At 46.2% G+C, this 24,234-nt stretch overlaps 1 protein-coding gene across 3 annotated transcripts in view; it reads left to right on the top strand.

Moving 5' to 3' along the window:
• Positions 1–19,768, top strand: part of ZNF366 (zinc finger protein 366) — a 65,536-nt gene extending 45,768 nt beyond the window's left edge. For all 3 annotated transcript variants that reach the window (XM_029942418.1, XM_029942419.1, XM_029942417.1), the window contains 4 exons: positions 2,857–4,202; positions 7,377–7,568; positions 15,962–16,136; positions 18,992–19,768. In XM_029942418.1, the coding sequence (XP_029798278.1) occupies positions 2,871–4,202; positions 7,377–7,568; positions 15,962–16,136; positions 18,992–19,527 (2,235 nt within the window). In that variant the 5' untranslated portion in view covers positions 2,857–2,870 and the 3' untranslated portion in view covers positions 19,528–19,768. The remainder of the gene's footprint in view (positions 1–2,856; positions 4,203–7,376; positions 7,569–15,961; positions 16,137–18,991) is intronic.
• Positions 19,769–24,234: the final 4,466 nt, after the last annotated feature.

Genomic DNA, 24,234 nt, shown 5'->3' with positions numbered 1-24,234 from the left:
CAGGAAAAAACATCCATGGATGGATCTCAATGCCTTTTTAATGACTTCATTCTAGAACAGGCACACTACTATTTTAGGGGCGGGGTGTGTATATACACAAGCCAGAAACTAGGGGAAATTTTTACCATATTAAAATAAGGAGGAAATTAAAATGTACATATGTAGTCTGTGCATTTGGGGGACACAACTCTGCCACTGATGTTAAAAAACACATCATCTCTGTTCAACGATGTTCTTTGCCTTAGTAGTTCAATGGTGATAAAATAAAAATGCAAACCCTGAAATTAATATTGCATTAGAAATGTCACTTCTAATACAGTAAAGTGACTCAATTAGTAGACTATGTCACAACTGAAAACAAAAATATTAAACAAAGGCAATAATAACTGTATACACCAAAACACCTTTTGTTTCAAAATTAGTGATGATATTCATTTCCAAATACCTTCTAGTATAAGATATAACACATGGTGTAAGATACCAGATGTCATTAGTCATACATTTTCTAATACCTTAACAATAAAATACACAAAAAATTCAGTAAGTCCCGACCAATGCTCTCATATGTCAGTCCCTCTCCTCCACTCCTTTTTTTCTTTTAAATACAAATTCTCCAGTCAAGCTCTCTAATCTGAAATAGGAATCATTGCCTATTTAAACCAGATCAGAATAAAACAGAACCAGGGGCACTTGGGTGGGCTCTGCCATAGTCTGCCACAGTCATGTGTAGCCTGGCACAGCTGGGTCCAGTCCAAGTAGCCTTTTTGCAAATAGAATCTTCTCTCCACAGATGGTATACAGCCAACCATAGCCAAAATGAAATCCAGAGAAGGGGGCTGCCATTTTTCTCTATTTCAATAGGATACATTAACCTGTTCTGGAAGCCAATTATTTTTATAGGAGCAACAAAGTCTCACACTAGGGCCCAACACGCCCTTTATAACTGCAAGTGAATTCGGGGATCAAGATCTATTGAGGTGCAAGGGAGAACTTGTAAATGTGGAAAGTCATTCCAAGAGCCTCTCTGCCCTCTCCATCCTCACCTTGGTCCCAACAGTAGCAGAACAGCATTCCCTGACCTCCTACAGCTAAATACGTCACTGTCCTGCTGCTCCTTACCTCCAACAGGTCCTCGATTCAGCAGTGGTAGAAGAACCTTGCATTTTGTTAAGAATTTAGGAAGAAGCGGAAGGATGGGACACATATGTCAGAGCTTTCCTGTTGCTAAACAAGCAAGCTCTTGCTCTTCATCCAAAGCCCCAAATCCACAGAAAGAGGACAGACCAGGGCTATCTTCCCACCACATACACAAAAAACAACGATTAATAGATGTTATTTTTTTTTAGTTTCCTGACGATCTCACATAACAGTTTTAAGTAATGTCCAAATATTCATAAAAGCACATGTTTTTTCTCTCAATTAGATTCTCAGTGTACAGAACCAGTAACCCAGTATAAAAAGGCCCGTTTTCGCTTTAATTGTGCTGCAGTTTTCAAATCTGCCATGAAGACATACGTGTGATTTGGGGAGGATCCAGGTACTTGCAGTAACTGCATTTGCCTCAACAAGGATTGAAGAAAATCACTAGTAGCTGTTGGCCCTCTCATCCTCCATTGCTCAGCCAGTAGCCATTTCCAAGGGCCAGGGCCCTGCATTAATCCAGGACCTATCCCAGCCCTGTCTCCAGGGGTCCCAGGCCAGACCACATACCTGGCCAGGGTGACTGACTCTGTGAAAACCTCTGTTGAGCAAAGGAGACCAATCCCATTCATGCTCAGAGGATTTGGGTACAAAGGGCCCTCAGTGGAAATGCAGTCAGCCACTTGGTTCTTTTTGCCACTACCCACATGAGGAGTATAGAAAAATGGCAAAGAGGCACGGGAAAGGAAGCCTAGCCCTTGGTTTAGACTCTAGCGCACAAGCTCTCTCACACATACCTGATGTAGTCACCAGGATGCAGAAACTGGCTCAGCAAGGAAAGGTCACATGCCTCAGGAGTCCTGAAAGCCAAGCTCTACTCTGACACCTGTGTGAAGGAGGAGACACAAATGCAGTCTTAGAGATTCAGAGATTCAGTTTTGGAATTGTTCACCTGAGGTGGCTTCAGGTGGAAGATTAAAATGCGTAAATTGCCAAGGTGACTTTGTAACCTTGGGTTATATGCTCTTCATTATCACGCTGACCTCATCCACTTGATGTGCCCCAGCAACACACCTTGCTTGGAGTGGCTGACTCAGAAAATCTGAGATCAAATCAAGCAGGAACGTCTCTTCACCTGTGTGGGCTTGCATTCTCCCCCTCCTCCAGCAGCAAAGGCCCCAAGGGCAGAGAGGAGCCGGGGAAATTGGTTCCCTCAGAAGAGAAACAACCCCAAAAGACACATTTAAGTCACCCCTGGCAGATGCACTTCTTTCTCAGCCTGAAAAACCCACAGTAGAACGCATCCTAGTTCTGACTCCCGTACAGAGGGGTGATGGGCATGTCCTTTCAACTGCCTGGGCCTTGGTACCCTCATCTTACGTGGACACAGTGGCTGGCTGAGTTCTCAGGTTCCATCCTACACCTCCCAAAGTGCAGTGACTGTGATATTTTTCGACTGTGGATTTACGTTGGAACTCTGGGGTCCCACTCCAGGAGGCCAGTGCTTTCCACATTAGTAATAGGTTTTAAGGAAGGCGGGGAAACAGTGACACTTTGACCAGCCCTAGGACACGTGAGGGTCAGTACTAAACAAACATCACACTTTGCAAATTAGTACTGATCATCTAGCCAAAACCCTTAAGGGGAAAAGGGTCTCTTTTTTTTTCCAAAAAAAAAAAAAACAAAAACAAACAGTAAGTTTCTTTTTCTTTGAAGGAGAATTGCCAAGGATGCAGAAGGAGATGAAAATGATCAAAGATGAGGATGTGCATTTCAACCTGGGTGTGAAGAGAGCCCCCTCATTTCCCCACTGCCTGCAGCCAGTGGTTTCCCGAGGGAAGGCTCCCCAAAGACACCCCTTCCCAGAAGCTCTCCAGGGGCCTTTTCCCCAATTTCGGTATGAACCTCCTCCAGGACACCTAGATGGATTCCCGGGGGTCTTTGAAGGAGGAGGGTCTCGGAAACGGAAGAGCATGCCCACCAAGATGCCCTACAACCACCTTGCGGAAGATGCCCCTCTCGCCCTCCACTCTGAGGAGAGCAAAACCCACGGCCCTCCGAACCTCTCTCTGCTCTTCCCGCAGCCCCCGCGCCCCAAGTATGACTCGCAAATGATCGACCTGTGCAACGTGGGCTTCCAGTTTTACCGCACCCTGGAACACTTGGGGGGCAAGCCGGTCAAGCAGGAGCCCGTGAAGGCCAGCGCCTTGTGGCCCCAGCCAACGCCCCCTCCGTTCCTGCCTGCGCCCTACCCTTACTACCCCAAGGTCCCCCCGGGTCTCATGTTCCCCTTCTTCATGCCCTCGGCCTCCCCCTTCCCCTTCAGCCGGCACACCTTCCTGCCCAAGCAGCCCCCGGAAGCGCTGCTGCCGCGCAAGGCCGAGCCTGTGGAGAGCGAGGAGACCAAGCAGAAGGTGGAGAGGGTGGACGTGAACGTGCGCATCGACGACAGTTACTACGTGGACGTGGGCGGGGCGCAGAAGCGCTGGCAGTGCCCCAGCTGCGAGAAGTCCTACACCTCCAAGTACAACCTGGTCACCCACATCCTGGGCCACAGCGGGATCAAGCCACACGCGTGCACCCGCTGCGGGAAGCTCTTCAAGCAGCTCAGCCACCTGCACACCCACATGCTCACACACCAGGGCACGCGGCCCCACAAGTGCCAGGTGTGCCACAAGGCCTTCACCCAGACCAGCCACCTGAAGCGCCATATGATGCAGCACAGCGAGGTGAAGCCGCACAACTGCCGCGTGTGCGGCCGGGGCTTTGCCTACCCCAGCGAGCTCAAGGCCCATGAGGCCAAGCACGCCAGCGGGCGCGAGAACATCTGTGTGGAGTGCGGCCTCGACTTCCCCACCTTGGCCCAGCTCAAGAGGCACCTCACCACGCACCGGGGCCCCATCCAGTACAGCTGCTCCGAGTGCGACAAGACCTTCCAGTACCCGAGCCAGTTGCAGAACCACATGATGAAGCACAAGGACATCCGGCCCTACATCTGCTCCGAGTGTGGCATGGAGTTCGTGCAGCCCCACCACCTCAAGCAGCACTCCCTCACGCACAAGGTACCGCCGGGACCCCTGGCCTGGGGGCGGGGCGCTCGGGGCGCAGGCGCAGAGCCCGGGGGGCGGGGCCAGCAGACCTCCAATGCCCTGCACCTGGGACGCGCAGCTGTGTAAACCTGGGCACAGGGCTTTCTACCCTCTGGAGGCCTGACCTCCTTCGTCACCTTGAAATGGGGGACACTGAGGAGACCAGAAACCAAGTCCTTTGCCATCCAGCCGTCTAGAGTCTAAGATGGGCCTAGAAACAATGTGGACAGTTTGGAAAGGAGGGTGAGGAAGGCAGAAGGAAAGAGCTGGTCCTTGTGCTGTTGCTTCTTAGCCTCCTGCCACCCCTAAAATTTTGTTTCTGGGAACTTCATCCAGGGCCCTAGCATGCGTGTACCACCAGGTTGTATTTACCCAAGACCAGTCCTGTGCCTGGGATATGCTAATCAGTGTCGCCTTCTAGAGAATTCTCTGTGTTCTTTGCTGCAGAAGTAGTACCTGCCTTTTAAGTTGTTTTCTCCCTCAGCTGTGAGAAGTGCTTCATATATGCACATGACTCTGGGTCCAGTGAGACCGATGCTTCCCCTGGTAGAGCCCTGCCTAGGTGGGTGTAGGGCCCTGCGGATTGTTTTGTGGAAGGAATGAGAGAGCATCCTTCTCTGTCTGGTTTGGTTTTATCTTCCCTGGGCTCAGGTCTTTAAGGAGGTATATAGATACAAGTGTCTAAATTCAGCCTAGTTTGCTACCAGAGCCCTGGAGTCATTTGGGATGAAGTAAGACAGGGCCTCAATAGTTTCCCTGAAATCTTACCCAGCTAAGTTGACTTGGGTCGGCTTTGAGCTTCTGAGAGGGAAAGTTTGCCCCACTGACTACCCTCACACTTTTGACCTCAAGTGGTTTTCTTGGCAGGAGAGATTTCTAGCAAGCCAGAGTTTCTAAAAACACTCTCTAATTCAGAAAGGTCATTGGAAGACTTTGCTCAGCCAAGATAACATCTCTGTACTGCCATAGTGTGTTTCATTTGATAGGTTAGGACAAATCATGGGGCATTTTTTGGCTCTGCAGCAGAGATGAAATGTGTGGCTGCCTTGTGGGCAGTGCACAAACAGCTCCTGGCCCACAAAAGGCACCTGTAGATAGCATCCGGAGAGGAGGCCCCCGCCAAGTGCAGGAACCCTCAGCCAAAGAACCTGTACTGGGACTCAGCCACAAAGGGGACCATTGCTGATTCCAGGGGCTCCTACTTGTGTGGAAAAGGAATCAAAGATGCATTTCAAAACATATAAAAATTCTGTAAGATTGTAGAAAATGAGGTCAAAATGGACAAAACAATCTGGTATCTGAAATGTCTCATTTGAATTCGAAAACAAAGTGCATTTTAATTCATAGTGTCAACAAACAGTGAGAGGCAGTATTCATGGAACAGTTGCTGTGTAGCAGGTGTTTTACTTTGCACCTGATATACAGGTTAATCAAGAACTCTAAGAGTTACCTGCAGATACTATTCTAGATTTGCAGATGAAGACACTGAGGCAGGGGGCTGTCATCCAGAATCTCAGACTCCAGCACCTGAGCTCTGGAACACTACTGTCAAATCCTCTTCTCCACCCCCTTCCTTCCCTCATCCCTGAAAACCCCTACAGGCTCCCTCTCTGATTTTACTGATCTTATTAGTGACAAGGTGGCTTCTTTTGTTCCTGCAGTTGTGTCTGGGCTTCCATTCACTTGACTTCTAGGCCAGCACATATGTGAATTTTACTATGGGCATAGAATTCTCTTTAGAGGATTCCAAAAATAGTGATAAGTAGATATTTCTCCTTGGTCACAGGTCAACTGAATCATAGATGACTGTAGAACCAATCTTGAGAAAAAGATGCTGAAGTAACTTTTAAAACCCATCAGAACATAATTTTCATTAATTTCAAGAATTTAAATTCACTGGTTGAATATACAACACACTGTTAAAATTCATCGTCTTAGGAGGGCATTAAAATTTCAGTCTCTTCATTAGTATATATCCACACTCATCTGCAACCATCTAGACTCAAGAGTATTCTAGCAGGAAAGAGTCCCTGGCTCATGACCCATCATCTTCAGAGAGAGCCATCACCAGGAAATGCCATGAAATTTGCTTACAGTTACAGATCTAGTAAATGGCTGGACAGAGATCTGAACTTGCCCTTGGGTTCTATGGGCTCACCAAAACCGAGGTGTGCTATTTTATTATCATGTCCCAAATTAAAGAAATGGACATTTAGGCAGAGAGGCTCAGAGGTAAGCATGAAACTCCTCTCTCCTAGGTCACTATGGATACCAGACAATATGTGTTTTATTAGGTACAGTAGTTAACTAAATAACTTGTTATAATTCCATAATAACTTTAGTTTTAATGCCATGGTTCTCTAAGTTTTCCTTATGAAAAGTCATTCTGTATTAATAGCTTGCAAAGGTCTTCTCAGGGAAGCACTGGTTAGTTAAGACTAATACTCTACTCATGGTATGAGTCCCTGGAAATGCTTTAAATTGAGGGCGTTGATGCTTAAGTATTCAAATACTTCTCCACAAACAGAAAGGGAACTAGAAAGTCTCCTGTCCTGTTTTCTAATTCAGAAAGCTATCCTCTGCCAAATTCTCTGTAGGACAGAAGCTAGCTGAGCAGGGTCCATAGCCAAATCACACAGAGGTCACTGTGACCTATTGTAATTTAATGAAGAGTAGATATGAATTGTTCTTCTGGAATTTGCAAATCTATTAATGAGTACTCAAGAAAACATTGATTTTCATATGAGAAATGATATTATCACTTTAGGTTTTATTTTTTTCATTATCATGAAGGATAGATGATACACTCATTTCACATATCATTCCACAGTTCTCCTACCAGAATCTTTTTAATCTCCGTACTGTAGAATTAACCCCTGTAGCATCAGGAACAACAAAGGCAGTAGCTTTCTTTTCCTCTAAAGGTCTGGCTTAGCCAATGGTTTTCAGAAGACAGAAAAGATTATGCAATCAACACCTTTCAAGAAAACAGCAATTAACAAGGCTAAAGCCAAGTATTTGGAACTCAACATCTGTCACCAGGCCCTTCATGGATTTGTGTGGCAAACAGAAGAATGTAGACTACAATTCCGATGAAAGCCTGTGTTACCTGCTAACCACAGTATTTTTGAATCTGCTTCCCTCCAGGGTGTGAAGGAGCACAAATGTGGGATTTGTGGGCGGGAGTTCACTCTGTTGGCCAACATGAAGAGACACGTGCTGATTCATACCAACATCCGTGCCTACCAGTGTCACCTGTGCTACAAGAGTTTTGTGCAGAAACAGACCCTCAAGGCACACATGATCGTTCATTCTGACGTGAAGCCTTTCAAATGCAAGGTGGGCAGCGGGCCCTGGGAGGGATGCAGACAGGGAGGACTCCCAGGGCTGTGCAAATGATCAAAGGGAGAGAGTCTCCAGAAAAATCCCTACTATGTTTCATCAGTGGGGTCTCGGAGGCTCAGAGTAGGCCTGTGGCTAACCTCAGGCCCATCTGTTGCTCTCTTCTTTGCACCACATCTATGCTCACTCCAGCCTTTAGCTGGTCCCCGAGAAGCCTGTGCTCTTGGTCTTATTGTGGAATCAGTGTGCAGGGGGTGGAGGCAGCCAGTAGAGGAGGTCTGAGGGCAGAAGGCCTATTTGGGGAATGAGGTTGAAAGGATGGCGGTGATGTGGAAAGTTCACATTCCAGCCAAGAGCAATCAGGTATAATACTCCTCTCCTGACTCTTGAATACTGAAAACAAACTGAGGGCTGAAGGAGGGGGGGAGGAGAAGGGGGTGCTGGACAGGGAGGAGGGCACTTGTGGGGAAGAGCACTGGGTGTTATATGGAAATCAACTTGCCTATAAACTATATATATAAAAAAAATACTCCTCTCCTTACAAGCCAATGGGTGGAACACAGAAAGGAGTCAGAAAGTCTTCTAGCACTGCCCCCTCCCTTCTCATACCGCAACCCCCACCCTGACACTTAGATTGCACGGTGTGATTTGAGGGTAGATCTCCGAGGCAGGATGAAAGAGACTCCAAGGTCAGTCCTCTGATGACCTTAGAAATGCTTGTTTGGGCCAAGGAATAACTGTGAGCAGTTATCTGAAGTGTCTCTTTGTTTCTCATGGAGCTCAGGGATTGAGCATCTTCATTAAAATGTCTGTATCAGATTCATCTGATCAAATTTCTATTTTATCAGCTGAGATAACATGCACACTGGAGGTTTATAAAACTCAAGGCACTGACTGGTATTACTGAGAAATGTTTGGGCTTCCCAGGCTTTCCCCCGCTTCTTCCCATCCCCTCTCTACATTGTTTCCCTTCCCCACTTCTAGAATGAGAAGGAATCTTGCTGAGGATTGGGTAGTTTAATTCAAGGAATGTACTGGCACATGCCATCCCCATCATGAGGAGAGAGCTGAGGGGGAAGGAGAGGGAAATCACACCCTCAGATATTGTCAGAGCCTTTCTGTTTGAAATGGAAGTTTCCCTTCTCTGTCACTGCATGTCTTATAGGGTCCAGATGATACTCTCTGTCCATCTGAGGGGCAGTTCCTGCTTTAATCCCTCTACAGCATGTCCCCTGTCCCCCCCTTCTTGAAGGAACCCCCTGTGAAGCTGACTGCTTTCCTGTGTTGGCCGCTCCTGGACAGGGTGAGCAGGGTCAGGAACCAGAGCTTCCCTAGGCCCATGTGGGCATTCTCTGCAGGTGGGGGAGGGAGTCTTCTCCCTCCAGCCCTTTCCTGCCACCCACTTGTGTTTCCCCTCCTTTCCTTCAAGTTCCCAGTGGTTTGCAAGTCAATTTATGTCCATCTTGAGTCATCTGGGCTGAAGGAGAAGGAAGCTGCATGCAGAAGGGCTACATAGTTGATAGTGCCCCGTGCAAAATGAAAACGTGGGGCCCCTTGTTCAAACGTTATTAAGAATTTCAAGATGGTACAAGTAGAACATTACCTCAAACTCAGGACCCAGCTGAGTTGGGGCCTGTGTGACTGCATTGGTCATGCACCCACGAAGCTAGCCCTGGCCACATGAGCCGAGGGACTCCATATACCACCCCTTCTCTCTCTCATTAGGCACTTAGATTTCCTTCCCACTTCCCACTTTGAGCTCTTCCATTTTAACAGAGCTGTCCCTGCCTGGCAGGGGTTTGCTGTCTCCTACAAGTGGAGGTGCAAACGGGCACTAGTTGCCACTCCTCATTTGCTGTACTGAGTTTCCTCTTGAGCTTCCAGTCTGAACTGTATATTTTATCTTACCAACTGGTGGCAGAACACATATATCGTTAGAACACGAACAGGGCCATGCTGCGGTCCCTTCAACCCGTGTCTGGTCCAACCAACTCACACTGGCACTTTTCCAAGTCAGGTCCTGGAGTAGTTGTCCAACCAGGTGGAAACTACCTCTGAAACAAGGGGTATGTCAGGGAGTAGAGCTAATACAGGAAAAGGGCTTGCAAGCTGGGTTTGATCTGGGGACCAGAGGCAGTTCTGTTTGCCTACCTCAAGGGCCTCAGAGTGGCCTGGAGGATTTCTTGGGCCAGATGGTACCTGAGGGTTTAGAGGGTTCAATCTGGTACCAGGACACAGAAGACTGCACACTGTAGTGCAACCTGGGACCACTGATGCAGTCAGCCAGCCCTGCTTGAAGCGTTATGTCTCCCTTCGTGAATGACTGCCCTCTCCTCCCCCATCCACCCCAATGATAGCACACCATACATGGTTCAGAGTGCCTGATGATCAGCTTTATGGTTTGGAAACTCAATTTGGCCTCTCCCTGAGGACAGATTATGCTCCCATGTATGCTCACACCTCCAGGTTCCGTAAGAGAAGGGCTTGTCGTGTGAATTGCGAGCTGTGAAATGATGCATGGTGTATACTCTTCAGTACCAGATGGGCCTGGAGCAAGCACGGCACCGGTCATCTGCGAAGGCCTCCTTCTTCTGGTAGGGGGTGGGGGATGGGTTGTTCCAGAAGACCACAGTGTGGGTCAGGTGGCTGCCTAGGAGAGTGTTATCTATTATTAAAATAAAAATAATTGGATGTTGAAGGGTACTTTTGTCAACAGGGGGCCCTTCTCCATTCTTAGACATTTCTGGAACAAGGACAGGCATCAGTCATCCCGATGGAGAGCCCTCTGCCTCCTGGGAAGTGCCAGAAGCACTGCCAGGTTCCTCTTCTCTGTCTCCATCTCCCTACAAAGTGCTACCCTTCTTCACTTGAGAGGAATCTCAGAGCATGTCTGAGTTTATAGATGATGTGACAGGGCTCTCTGTGTTTGTAAACTAGCTCCAGATGGTGGCCTGTCTCGGGGCCGTGTCCAGTAGCCTTTGCTCCCCATCAGTGTTGTTGTGACTCCTTGGAGATCTGGTAATGGGGAGAGGTTGATGGTGCTTTGGGAATTAGGAACAGAATGGAGGGCCATTTTCTCCTTGCTACAGAATTCATAGTCAATCAGACATGAGTGGCTGGCTGACTGCATAGTGATGTTGGAGAAAAGGTCCAGACAACTAAACCTGAGCTTATTGTGGTCACAGGGAAGAGCTATTCCCCTCACATGGTTGATATGGCTAGAAAAAAGAGGCAGGCCTTGCTCTAGTCATACTCCAAGAGTTAGCTCTGTCTCCTTTACCCAGAAATTTATAAAAAGGGGATACTGTTTAAATAACAGGTTCTAATTTCTTGGGATTCTCACCACTAAAAATCCTTTCTAACATGCAGCTCTCCCCCTGTTGGAGCATGAAATGGTCCTCTCTGCCCCATGCTCAGTGGAAACAGCTGTCCACAGCAAGCCGAAACAGCCTCTTACTGTGAGATTAAGCATTAACAATAGGATGGAAAATTAGAGGAGAGGAAAGGTTTCCATTCTCTGTTTCTATTTTTTTTCCTAAAAAAAAAAATTACTGCCCTTCTGGGCTCTTATGCTATTGGCTCCTCTTCTGGACTCCCTGCTTCTTGGAGCCAGCTGGAGTATCTCCAGAGACCTGTGCCTGTAGACTTAAGCCATGTTTCAGAAATATGCTTCCCAGATTCTGCGTAAGCACGCAGGGGTTGATTTGGATGCTATCCGTGTAGCAGCCACACTCCATAATAGCAAAGAACCAGCTGCCGTCTTTGGGAAACCTGTCCAGGAAAAGCAGCCATCCAGAATTTCCGGGACAAATTCTCCTTTGAGATGGGTGAAGCCGGGAGCTGCCTAAGTTATGAATCACCAGGTCATCTGCAGCCTCGTCTGAAGTAGAGGCCTGAAGGCGGAGGGCAGAGCTCATAGAAGAGGATGAGGTCTCCTTGAAAAGGGTCCCTGCTACCCTGGCCACCATGGCTTTGCTTCCTGCTCCAGCTCTTGGATGCCCCATGGGGGACAAACCAGGTGGGGGCTTTTAGGGGCCCAGTACTTTGGGTCGGGGCTCTCAGGCTGGCATTGAGGGGGTTAAGGCAGTGACCAGATAGCAGCCTTTTGGCAGCAAAGCCCTCCTCAGCAGAAGGAAGGATATAGCTGTATGAACTGCCTGCTTAACAATGCCTCACATGTCCCCAGGGGCCCGCCTGCAAATAGATTTCATCTTGCTTTCTCTTGTACTTTTCAAAGCTTCCTGTTTTCTCACGGTCCTTTTGGACAGTTTACAGTCTCTCTCTCCCTCCCTCCCTCTCTCTCCCTTTGAGGAAAGGAACACCCTTCTTATTAAAAGAGAGAGAGAGAGAAGAATGTAAGGGAAGGGCAGTTGAGCAGAGGCCATTCCCCTCAGCCGCAGGCTGCAGCTCTTTGACCTTTTCTCTTAGAATAGGAAAACACAGGCTTCCTGGTGCATCTCAGGCCTCGGGCTCAGATTAGGCTGGTTGGCACGAATAGCGTGCCTCTTCTTGGCTTTGTGGGCCTCTGGCCACTGCCACCATCCAGTCCATGCACACAGCTGACGTCTTGGTGTCACTGGTTGTCCATATTGTGACTGCAGCCCATGAGAAATTACCTGAGGTGTTTCTGGCCCTGGACCAGGGAGGGAAGGGGCACAAGGAGGCCAGAATTTGGAACTGCTATAAGGATGAGAGAACAGGGCATCAGCCAGCCATGTAAACAGCGGAGAGACTGAGTGTTGCATAAAGGGCTCTCCCAAAGCCTGCAATTCAGGATGATTCTTCCGTTTCCATCCACATTTCTCAGTGCTGGGTCAGGGACAACTGCTTCCATTTCTATATGCCTCAAGTGACCTGGCAAGTGTTTACTCAAAGGATTCCTTACTTTGTCCTCCTTTTCATATTTCCCCCAAATAATCTGGTTTAAGAAGTACTCTTATCTTTAAAGATCTTTCTATTTCTAGAATTTAAAAGAGTACTATGTACATGATAGTGATAGTAATAAGAGCTAAAATTTATTGAGCTCTTACTATTTGCCAAGCCCTTTACATGACTTATCTCATTTGATCCTTACAACGACCTTCAAAAGAAACTATTATTATCATTGATATTTTGCAGAAGAGAAAATGGAGCAAGCTCTCCATCCTTCTGTGGTCTCACCATCACCTCTCTGCTCTTCTATCTCAAAGCCTAATGATCTATGCAACCCATTTTTAAAGGACAGTTCAAAACATTTGTTCCAGGGATACCTGGGTGGCTCAGTTGGTTAAGTGTCTGACTCATTTTTGGCTCAGGTTATGATCTCACAATTTGTGAGTTCAAGCCTTGCATCAGGCTCTGCACTAATAGAAATTCTCTCTCCTTCTCTCTTTGCCCCTACCCTGCTTGCATGCACACACACACTCTCTCAAAATAAATAAATCAAACCTAAGAAAATTAAAACAAAAACATTTGTTCCAATTTTCTTTTAAATGTTGAGGTTCACCTCCACTTAAAAGTAGGCATAAAAGTGGGTATTGATGGGGGCTCCTGGGTGTTTTAGCTACCATAAACCATGAAGAACTCTGATACAAAAAAAATAGATTTTACCAATAGCACAAAAATATGTGCTTTACCAGTCACCATCAGATAATATAGCTGACCAGTCATGCCCTACAGTGAACCTTCTCTAAGGCCATAGGCCTTAACTTCAGGGGACAATATCATTTTAATATCCTGATATATGCATGTACTAGTAAAAAAAAAAATTCCCAGGAAGTTCAGTAGTGAGTGAATTGAGTCAGTAATCCATTATAGTAGAAAAACACACACTGGGTTATGTTAAAGGATCATAAAACATGGCTTTTCTAAAGCTAAGGCAGTATGTAGAAAATACTTATCAGTAGCCATTCTGATGTGTGGCACCTCTCTGTGTGTTGGGGTGGGAGCGGGATGGGGAGGGAGGTAGGACCTTGGACCCAGGATCTTTCTGACCACCAAGTGGCAGCAGCTGTGTCAACAACAAACAGTTGGTCATTATCACAACTGTGATCTCTATCTTGCCTGCAGTTCAAGGTTGAATAAAGTGCCTGAAAATACTTAATGAAGAAACTGTATTCTGTGTCATAATAAAAACAAATGGCATTCTATACATTCTTCAGTTTGGGCTAAAATTCTCCTTTATAAAAATCTTTCATAATAGTCCAACTTCTAATATCTTAGCAACTAGAGATAATACCTAAAAGTAGAATCTCCCCTTTATAGGAGCCAGATACAGAAGGCCCATCTCTTCCATTCTGTCTGGCTTAAACGACCATGAGACTCATCCACGCTTAGACTAGTGCAGTAGTCTAATTAGTCTTCCAGCCTCCAGCTTATCTCCTCCTTTGTGTCTTACGTTTAAGCACCCATAGCTTGTGCTGTTTTCAGATCTTTTGCTGAAGCCTCACTCCAAATAATCAGGAACCATCCCACGAACCAAATGAGATCTACTTTTTCTCAAATGACTCAAGACTGGAAATACCTTATGTAGATTCAAAGCTAATTCAAATCTCTAGATTCAAAGCTTTGTTTCCCCCTTGGCCAGGATAGAGAACTGGATAAACTAAGCTAGGCTAATAAATAATGCTCTGCCAGAACTTTCACACATGTACAAAGTTGAATCACAGATTTATGCATCTTACAAAACGTCCTCTATTGAGAATAAAAGAAAGCAAGTATCCATCCCACATCTAGGGCTTCTCCCCAGGATATTAAAGTTAGATCAACACTCTCAGCCTTTCCCCTCTGGACACCTTTCCCAAACGGGTGTGGTGTGCAGCTGCTGTGAACATGGAGTGTGGGACACCAGTATGCCAAATTCATTCTTGCCAGTAAGGAAGTAAAAAGGCAAAAAGTACTTAAAGTCCCAAATATGAATCATTTAAAAACACAGAACCAATTATTCATTATCCACGCGTAGCTTATCTGTGACAGAGTTGTCACCCCAGCCGGCTGCCTCTTACCACCCAGCATTCTCTGCAGCTGGTCTCCCAAGGTCTCTGTTTGTTAGGTCCACCCATTCTTCCATGGCCAGCATAACTCCCATCTCCATGGCCACCTGAAGAAAACAGTGCCTTCATTCATAAACATTCAATCCAGCCCCCCCAACACCATCCCTGAGAATGTCTCTCAGTGCAAAAGGAAAACTGGTGTCAGCCTCAGGGGCCACTGGACCCTGAGTCCTCTCTCCAAGGATCTTTCATTCCATATCACTGCCCTCATGATATGGGCCTCTGAGGTTAGGGAGGGAAGGAAAATGTTTCCTCCTTAATACTCGGGCCCGAGCACAGATACAAAACCGTTCTCTGTATTCCTCCTGGCACAGCCAAGGAAGCGGTGGCTTCTCCACACCCGGCTCTGCTAGGGCTGGGGGACAGGAAGTGGACGGAAGTCACTCAGAGCAGTGGCCTCTGTTTTACATCTTCTACATCTGCGTGAATTGCCTTTGAAAAGGCAGTTCTGTTTTCTCAAAAGAAGCTGGAGGACCACTTTTCTGATCCATCATGCATCTGCACTTTGTTGGAAATGGAAATGACAAAATGACAAAAAGGAAGAAATGAATAAAACATGTTTACACCTGAGATAATATTTTCAGGACTTCAAATCTCTACCCAGCGAAAAAGACACACTCCTTCCTTTAGATCTCTCTTTTCTTCCTTCTAACTTTGCTATCCATCCCAATAATAAGCAAATTAAAAAATTAGAAATGCATTGCATGATACAGTCTGACAGAAGAGTTATGTTGAGGACACACAGGATGGTGCGGTGGTTGACCATATGACCTCTGGTATCTAGTGGCCTGAGCTCATTATCCCAGCTCCAGCACCCATTAGCTGTGTGCCTTGGCCAAGTGCCTTAATCCCTCAGTTTGTCCGTCTGTAAAATGGGGATGATACAGCACCGACATTATGGGATTAATATGAGAATTATATGTGATATTCCATGGCAGACTTAGGACAATATCTTCCCTGTTGTAAATGTCCCATAATATTAAACAGGTAATCATATACTTACTGTTAAAATGAAGCACACTTTGAGCAATTGCTTCTTAGATCAGCTCTTTTCTTTTCTTCAGCTTGCATTCGAAAGAAGCTTTACTAGCTTTGCAAGTGTTGCCTTGAGTTGGAAAACCCCTGTGCAGTAGGAACACGAGCCCATGAGTCCAGCCCTCCCTGCTCCAGCTCTGGGCCTGGGCACAGTCCAGGCCCTCCCTGACTTCACTGGGGACGTTCTATTTGAAGCCCACTTAAAACGCCAAGACCCAAACAAAGCAAAAGTCCATCTGTCCGCACGCAGGCCTGGGTGTGGGCTCACCAGGGCAGGGCCCAGCGCTGCAAGTAACCTATCTCATCCTCATCACTTTCTGACAGCTGTGTGGGAAGGAATTCAACCGGATGCACAACCTAATGGGCCACATGCACCTGCACTCCGACAGCAAACCCTTCAAGTGTCTCTACTGCCCGAGCAAATTCACCCTGAAGGGGAACCTGACACGCCACATGAAAGTCAAGCATGGGGTCATGGAGCGGGGCCTCCACTCTCAAGGTAATCACTCTTCCAGGAAGCACCCAAGGCTGCGGGGCCCGGTGGGTGACAAAAAAGGGAGCCGATCTGGTTTTTAGGGGGCTTTACTTTGGAGGGGGGCTATTCTTTTTGTTGAAAAAGGGATCATAGTGTCAGGACTACAGCAGAGAAGCAGAAGCAGGCCTACAATGCTACTTTAACAAATACGGTGCTACTGTCTGAAGGTAGTAAATGCCAAGCACAGAGGACAGATGAGAACATCGTAACCATGCCATTCAGTACGATTATCAGTTCTTGCTTCAGATGCTGCATCAGGTGCCTTGCCTCTTTTAATCTTGACAGCAACTCAAGGCTGGAGGAGCTTTTATTATCCCCATTTTACAGATGGGGGAACTGAGGCTTCAAGAGAGTGATTTGCCCAAAGTTGCTCAACTGAAAAGTGGCAGAGTGAGGATTTGAACACAGACCTTCCTGACATTAAAGCCTTTATTATATCCATTTCATCACACTGCTATTAAAGGACATGTGGGGTTTTTTTCTTTCCTTTCTGAAAAACAGGTATGCAAGCTCTGCCTCTGCAGAAGGATGGGTGTAGCAGGCTGGATCTTCTCCTGTTCACAGGCAGATGCCAGAGACAGCTTTCCTGCTTGGCAGGGCGCGTGCCCCATCTGCAGAGCAGGGGCTTCCGTCTCCCCCACTGAGCCCTAACTGAACTGCTAAGAAGTTCTCACCTCCTCAATGCCAGGGCCCTGAGCTGTGACAGGTTTATGTTCCAGACCCGCTGAGTTCAGCAGGTTGTTCTTTACAGACTTAATCAAGCAGTCCTTCAACACACAGGCAATAAATCCACCTCTTTCCAAAGCAGCGTGCTAGGTGCCACGGAGGATGCCAGGGGGATGAGATCATCTTTGCACCCTAGAAGGTCTGTGTGAGGGCAGAGAGGGCACACAGTTGTGGAACTTACAAAGTTATGTTAACTGTTGTTTGCTGATACCAGTAAGACCAAAGCACGGCACTGGGCACTTTAGAAATCCTTGCGCCCACAGTGTCCCAAAGTAGACTGTGTTGTTCTCATTTTATATAAGAGGAGAGCAAGGCCAAGGGGCATTATCAATTGCTCAGTGTCACACCACAGGTCTGAAGGCAGAACTGGGATTCCAACTCGGGAATTTCTGAATTAAGCCAGTGCTCACCACACCAGACGAACCCGAATTTGTTCATGTTGCCTGCTTTTCTTACCCTTTCCAGAAAGGTGGTCAAGCAGGCACACGTTTTTATAAATAAGATGCACACATACACCCACAGCAGGAAACTGAATGATTATAGTTTTCATATTTTTCACCCGCTGAGTTTACAGTGCTCCTGAGTGACAGGGAATTGTGGTCATCATAAAACAAAGCCCAGAGTTTATGCAAAAGCCCTGAAAAAAGTTCTGGTTAAAAAACAAAAGCAGTTTTCTTTCCCTGAGATTGATTTGCTCCTCAATTGTTCTTTGCACCTGTAATTGCCCGAGCGACGTAGGCCTGGATTTTTTCAGAATGGGTGAAGTTTGTTCAGTCCCTGGGGTTGGGGACAGAAGGCAATGGTGAGACATTCATCCACTTGAAAGCTTAACCTGGTCACCACCACTTACCCCTTATGGATGCTCCAATCCTAAGAGGCGCCTAACGATTCTGTCATTCTTCTGGAAAAAGAAAGAGCATCCCTATGTATCAGAGAGATGCTTTGAAAGTTAACAGACTTTCAACAATTTAAATGTTTTCGTCTACAAAAGGTGTTAGTGCTTTTTCATTCAAGTGTTTGAAATGGCTCAAAAATCATGACTCTGATGAAAAAGAGCCTCCCATGCCCCTGACTAGATTAAAGCGATTCATTGCCTGACGATATCATAGGTATCATAAGGCAGGCAGACCTGCATCTGCACCCCCGCCCCCCCCAGAAGCCTGGTTCTGCCTGCCTCCTCTTCCGGGCCTGGCTGTTGGCTCAGCAGGGACAGACACCTGCAAGATCACATCAGGTGGAGCCCCACTATGTGTTTTGGGCTCCTGATAAGTCCCTCCCTACAGGGTCCTCAAACTGAAACTAGAAGTGAGACCCTTTTGCATCACTGTGCCCAACAGCAGGGATGCTTGTGGTTGGACGCAGGGGCTTCAGAGCTCCTCGGGGAATCTCTTTGTGCCCTCTCTGTGCTTAGGGGGCTCGGTTACGGGGCAGCCTCCTTGGCCCCAAATGGTAGATTTTTGTGAGGCTTTTTCAAGATCAAAATACCTTTGTTATGATTTTATTTCTTCTGGTAAAATATATACTCACTGAAAATACAAAATACATTAGAATTGAAGAGAAAAATGTCTGAATCATGGAATTTTTAAGATTTTGATGTAAATTCTTCGAGATAAGGATAGATGAAGTTGGGTCTACACTATAAACAGATATGGTAAATACATTTTTTACTTAAAATAATAGAGAATACCTTTTTATAACCATTCATAGGTCTCTACACCTCCTATACATGGTTCATTGTATTATTTTAGACAAACCTCTATCATTTCGATTTCATAAAAAATGTGGCGATGAGCATCCTTACACATATATTTTGTGCACCTGTCTGACTATTTTCATAGTTTAAATTCCCAGCGGCATAATTGCTAAGTCAGAGCTATGCTTATTTTAAGCTTTTGGTGCATGTTGCCAAATTTACCTTAAGGAAGTTATACTGATGTAAACTTTATCTGTGACAGGGCCCATCTCTCCACAGCCTTACTGGGAATTTATTTTTAAAATGTAAATTCAAACTATACTAAATGGCCTTGAGTACCACCCAATGACCCATTTTCACAGCTTTTCCCAGAGCCTGAACATTGCTTTTGCTCTCACAGGTTTTGGAAGGGGGCGAATTGCCCTGGCGCAGACCGCGGGAGTGCTGAGGAGCCTGGAACAGGAGGAACCCTTTGACCTTTCCCAGAAGCGGGGGGCCAAGGCCCCGGCCTTCCAGTCAGATGGGGAGAGCGCCTGGGGCAGCTCCTGCCATGAGGAAGAGGAGGAGGACAACAGCTATGAAGTGGGGCGAGACAGCCCCAGCCTGGACGCCCAGCCCGGGCAGCCCTGCACCCTCCAGGATCTCGCCACCCAGCCCGAGCAGGCTGCCAGGGCGCTCGAGGACACCTGTGAGGAGGAGAAGGAGGACCAGCCGCAGGGAGAGCGCCAGGAGAGGGGCAAGGACAGCCTGGGCGCCGAGGGCGGCCAGGAGAGAGAGTCTGCGCACAGGGCCGAGCGCCTCCGCCTCAGGGCTCTGCAGAGTGCCCGGAGGGGCCCCTCCATTTCTGATTACCTGTACTTCAAGCACAGAGAGGAGAGTTTAAAAGAATTACTGGAGAGGAAAATGGAAAAACAAGCAGTGCTTTTAGGTATCTAAGTGGACAGCTTTAAAATTACATTTGGAATATGAGAACTAGGCAGTTCAAATGTAGCTTTCTGCACGAGCTGTCATTTGCCGGAGACTGGCAAGTGGCGCAGATCTTTACAAATGGCCTGGACTAAACAAGCAGGGATTGTCCTCCCTAAAACACATGATCTCAGATCATTCCTTGGGCCCTTGATTCTTAACACGCATGCGGGGGCTTCTCCAGTATAATAAACTGTACATATTCTAAATACCTAACTGTAAGTGGATGCTTAGGTGCTTTTAGAAATTCTGGGGGGTTTTTGACTAATATGTAATACATGGTAGATTCCTTTTTAGTTGCAAAAATATGGTGCTTGACACATTACCTTATTAACAATGATTTAGTTGAATGTGTGGAAGTTATAATATTTTTCCAGATAGATGAAAATACTAGTAGTTATATATATATATATGTATATATAAATCACCTTTATTGAACCATCCAAAATACCAAAATGATGAAGGAGGGGGAGGTATTGAAGAGAATATCCTCAAGTAGTTGCTGCAGATAAAAGATAACATTTTAAGAAAACATGAATAATTTTAGCTAATGAAAACCCAGCAGCAGAACATAGATCCTTGCCTGGGTCTGCCTTATTCTCCAGCAGCTTCCGTCATCAGATGTAGTGTGTGGCGTGTGTTTTCAGATGCTCCCCAAAGTGGTCAGTGTGTACAGGCTCGCCCCTTGTGTCCTGAGCGGAGCTCCCTCCCGGAGACCTTGCTCTGAGGCCTCACGCACCGCAAGGCAGCTCCAGGGAGAGCTGTCGTCTCCTGTGCGGTGGGGTTTCTCAATGCCAGAGCCAGGGGCGTGGGGAGGAAATCTTGAAATCGGAGCACTGCTTATTTAGAGTATTACAATATAATTACTGCGAAGCAGATTCTGGGCTGTGTTCTCAAAGCTGCCTCCATATCTGAATCATCTAGGGGAACCTTAAATACCCAGGCTGAGGCCTCAGCCCCTGAGATTCTGATTTCAATGGTCTAGGGAAGCCCTAATATGGGTATTTTTTTAAAAGGTTCCCCCAGTTGATTCTTCTGTGTAGCCAGGGCTAAGAAAGACTGGATGGGGCTAAAATGGTGGCTCCCAGGATCCCCCCTAGGCCCTCCATAAATATTTGGTTTTGGCTTCAGATTCATTAAAAGATAGAGTGGGAGGCCTTGAAATCATACTGCTGACTTAGGGCTTCTTACACATTCTGTAAGAGCCTCTTGACACAAACACACACGTGCGCACGCACACACACACACTCTTATATAATCACACAATTTTGTACTACAAGATGATGCCTATGATGTTTATGGTCACTTAATATGTTTAAAAATACATAGCCCACCTACAGCAACTAATTATTTTTCCTATATGCTTGAATCATGATTCTAGTCAGGGGTGAAGACTATGATGGGTGGGTGGAGCCCGGCAGTAGGCTTTCCTTAGGCCTGGGTGTCAGATAAAGCAGTGCTTGCAGGATGTCACATACCTGTGACTGGCCAAAAGCAGTAACCCTCTGGTACTCTTTCTGCATTCATGTAAAAACTGCCTCTTGGTTGGTAGTTTCAACTCTTATTCATAGACGTAGGTACTGTTTATTATTTTGCGTTCTTTCCTCCTAAAGTTCCCAGTACGGTTCTTTAGACGACCTGGCCCATCTCTGACTGTTGGATGCGGAATTTTCTTTTGGCCAAGGTGCTTCCTTCTCAGCCTCATCTACTTCTAATCAACCATCTGTGGGCTTTGTTGATCCTTGATGCATTGTCCTGCTACTGTGCTGAGAGCTCTTTCTTTCAGCCTCACCAACACGACAAAGAGCCAAAGCTGCCTGGGTTTCCTACTGCTACCCATGTCCTGAGGTCAGGCACCTGCAAAGGGGACGGCGCATGGGGTAGTGTCGGTTTCTGTGGTGCAAGCACAGCTCTGCCAGGAAACTGTTCCAAGTTCTCAAAGGGGCAACATGCCTTCCATTCATTATGAATACAGTCATTAGTGTCTCTGATGAAATCACTCAGGAGCCTGGCAGCATGGTCTGTGAGGCCTTCAGCTCTTGGGCTTCTGTTACGTGTTCATTCTTCTAGTAGCCCTGTGTTGAAGAAATAGTATAAGGGCTGCTGACTTCCAGTTGGTTCTGGGTATGTCTAGCCGGAATGGGAATCAGGAAATCTAGAATAGCAAGCTCTGGTCTTTTTCAAACAAATGAATCATGTGGGTATGTTTGAGGAGCATTCACATTGAGATGGAGAGAGCATGGTAGAATGGTGGCTTCTAAATTGTGGATTGAGGAGCCAGAGGTCCCTCTTGGGCCCCTCCAGAGCTACGAGGGGAGCAGAGACTCTCAGCCCTCATGCCGACTTCATTCATAGTGGCTCAAATTTCATCTGTTTTTCATGTTAGCCTTCCAGGTAAAATTTAATTCTAAGAGCCAAAAATAATGTCTAAGAAAAGTAATTTAAAATATGTTATGAAGTGTATTATAAAGCTTGTTTTTAGTTCTTGACTCTGGGTATGAGAGACTTAATTAAATCTAGCCTGATAGTAAATATATACTGATTTTGTGAGAAGTATGGCCAAAATCTTGGTATTGTATGTTGTTGAGTGACCAACATCTTGGTTTGCCAGGAACAACACTGGTTTATACCTTTGTCCTTTGTCCTTTGTAATTACTAAGAATGCTGTCTTAACTCTCAAAAGTATCCCAGTTTGGGTGCCTGGGTGGCTCAGGCAGTTGAATGTCTGACACTTGGTTTTGGCTCAGGTCATGATTTTGTGGTTTATGAGATTAAGACCCACATTGGGCTCTGCACTGACAGTGCAGAGCCTGCTTGGGATTCTCTCTCACGCTCTTAGCCCCTCCCCCATGCTTGCTTACACTCTTTCTCTCTCAATAAACAAGTAAACTTAAAAAATAAAAAGGGAGGCACCTGGGTGGCTCAGTAAATTGGGTGCCAACTTCGGCTCAGGTCATGATCTTGTGGTTGGTGGGCTCAACCCCCGCGTCAGGTTCTGTGCTGAAAGCTCAGAGCCTGGAACCTGTTTCAGATTCTGTGTCTCCTTCTCTCTCTGCCACTACCCCATTCGTACTCTGACTCTATCTCAAAATTAAAATAAACTATAAAAAAATCATTAAACTCTCCTCTAATTTAAAATAAATAAATAGGATCCTAGGGGTGTCTGAGTGGCTCAGTCAGTTAAGTATCTGACTGAAATCAAGAGATTTCAGCTCAGGTCGTGATCTCATGGTTTGTGAGTTTGAGCCCCGGATGAGGCTCTATCCTGACAGTGCAGAGTCTTCTTGAGTTTCTGTCTCCCTCTCTCTCTAACTTTCCTCCAGTTGCTCTCTAGCTCTCTCTCAAATAAAAATAAAATTTTTAAAAAGCATCCCAGTTTGGGTGATCAATTATATGGACACTCTGTGCCTAAGCGCAGAGTTAAGGAAAGAGTTGGCCAGGCTTGCCTAATGAGCTAATTAACCAGAATGCAAACCTGAAGGAGAGCCCAGGGGGGTTACCCTAAGAGAATTAAGGAATAAAACCATCCAAGGTTACCTGCACTCTAAGGGCCAGGACAGCATGGCATTCATCTCCTGTGACACTCAGAAAATAGGTCACTACCAAATGCTTTCCAGGCTTTTGACCATTGTCACTCTGAAATGGACGACTGACCAGCCAAGTGGCATATTTTTATTTTATCCTTTTTATTCAGGCCTATGATTACCACCACCACCCCACCCCCCACCTTTTTGACTTCTAATTCCTCTTTCATTCTTTCTTTTTAAAAATTGACTCCCCACTGGCCATGAGACTGAGGCTGACCTTTCATAACCCCATAAGGGTATCTGGTATATTTGTATATGAGTAGCTGCCTGAGAAAGTCCAATGTGCATACTGTATTTATTAAACCCTAAAGGCATTTAATAAAATATTAACATCGCGTTTTGAATCATGATCTTTGTCTGCTTTGCTGGAACAAAATGTAACAGAGCTAACATTTAAAATCCTTCACATATTTGGACAACATTACACCAAATGTTGATTTTGTACAGAATTCTGGCTTGCTATTTAAAAACTAATTCTCCAAGTGTGTAGCAACCCAAGTTGTGAATATTGCTTTCTGCTTCTGTGATAAGGTAGTTTACCTGAAAATAGCATGTAGCCTATATTTTGTTAATTTAAGCAAATAAAAACTTGTTGAAAAGGCTGAGTTAATTATCTGCAAATGCCCATAAGTTCGCAAGGAAACTGCCACTGTCAGTGTCTCTCGTTCCTGCCTTCACACCTGCTACCAGGGAGGTTCCCTTTGGTTGGGGCCTCAACCCCAGGAAGACACAGGTTTTGGATTCTGCCTGCCTCCAAGCTTCACAGAGGATTAATGAACCTCAGACCATCTGCAGTCAGGTGACATCTTCCTCATCCTCGTATTATTTCCCATTCAGAAAAACTAGTTCTGGAAGGGTGTCATGAGGAAGTAGGAGGTTAGCAGCAAGATTGCCTTATTCTGCATCAAGCAATTTCTAGGATAAAGTGGCACCAGGAGGCCGTGTGCTGTACTGGGTGTGCGCACAGATTCTGGTGCTGGGTTCCAGAACTTAAAGCCCAGCTCTGCTACTTAGAATTTTTGAGGCTGGGGCCAGTTTGTGACCCTCTGTGCCTCAGTTTCATCACCTGTAAACTGGGATTAGGAACCTT

The sequence above is a fragment of the Suricata suricatta genome, chromosome 6 (assembly GCF_006229205.1).
Source record: "Suricata suricatta isolate VVHF042 chromosome 6, meerkat_22Aug2017_6uvM2_HiC, whole genome shotgun sequence".
NCBI classification, from domain to species: Eukaryota; Metazoa; Chordata; class Mammalia; order Carnivora; family Herpestidae; genus Suricata; species Suricata suricatta.
This window is presented reverse-complemented; position numbering and strand designations above follow the sequence as displayed.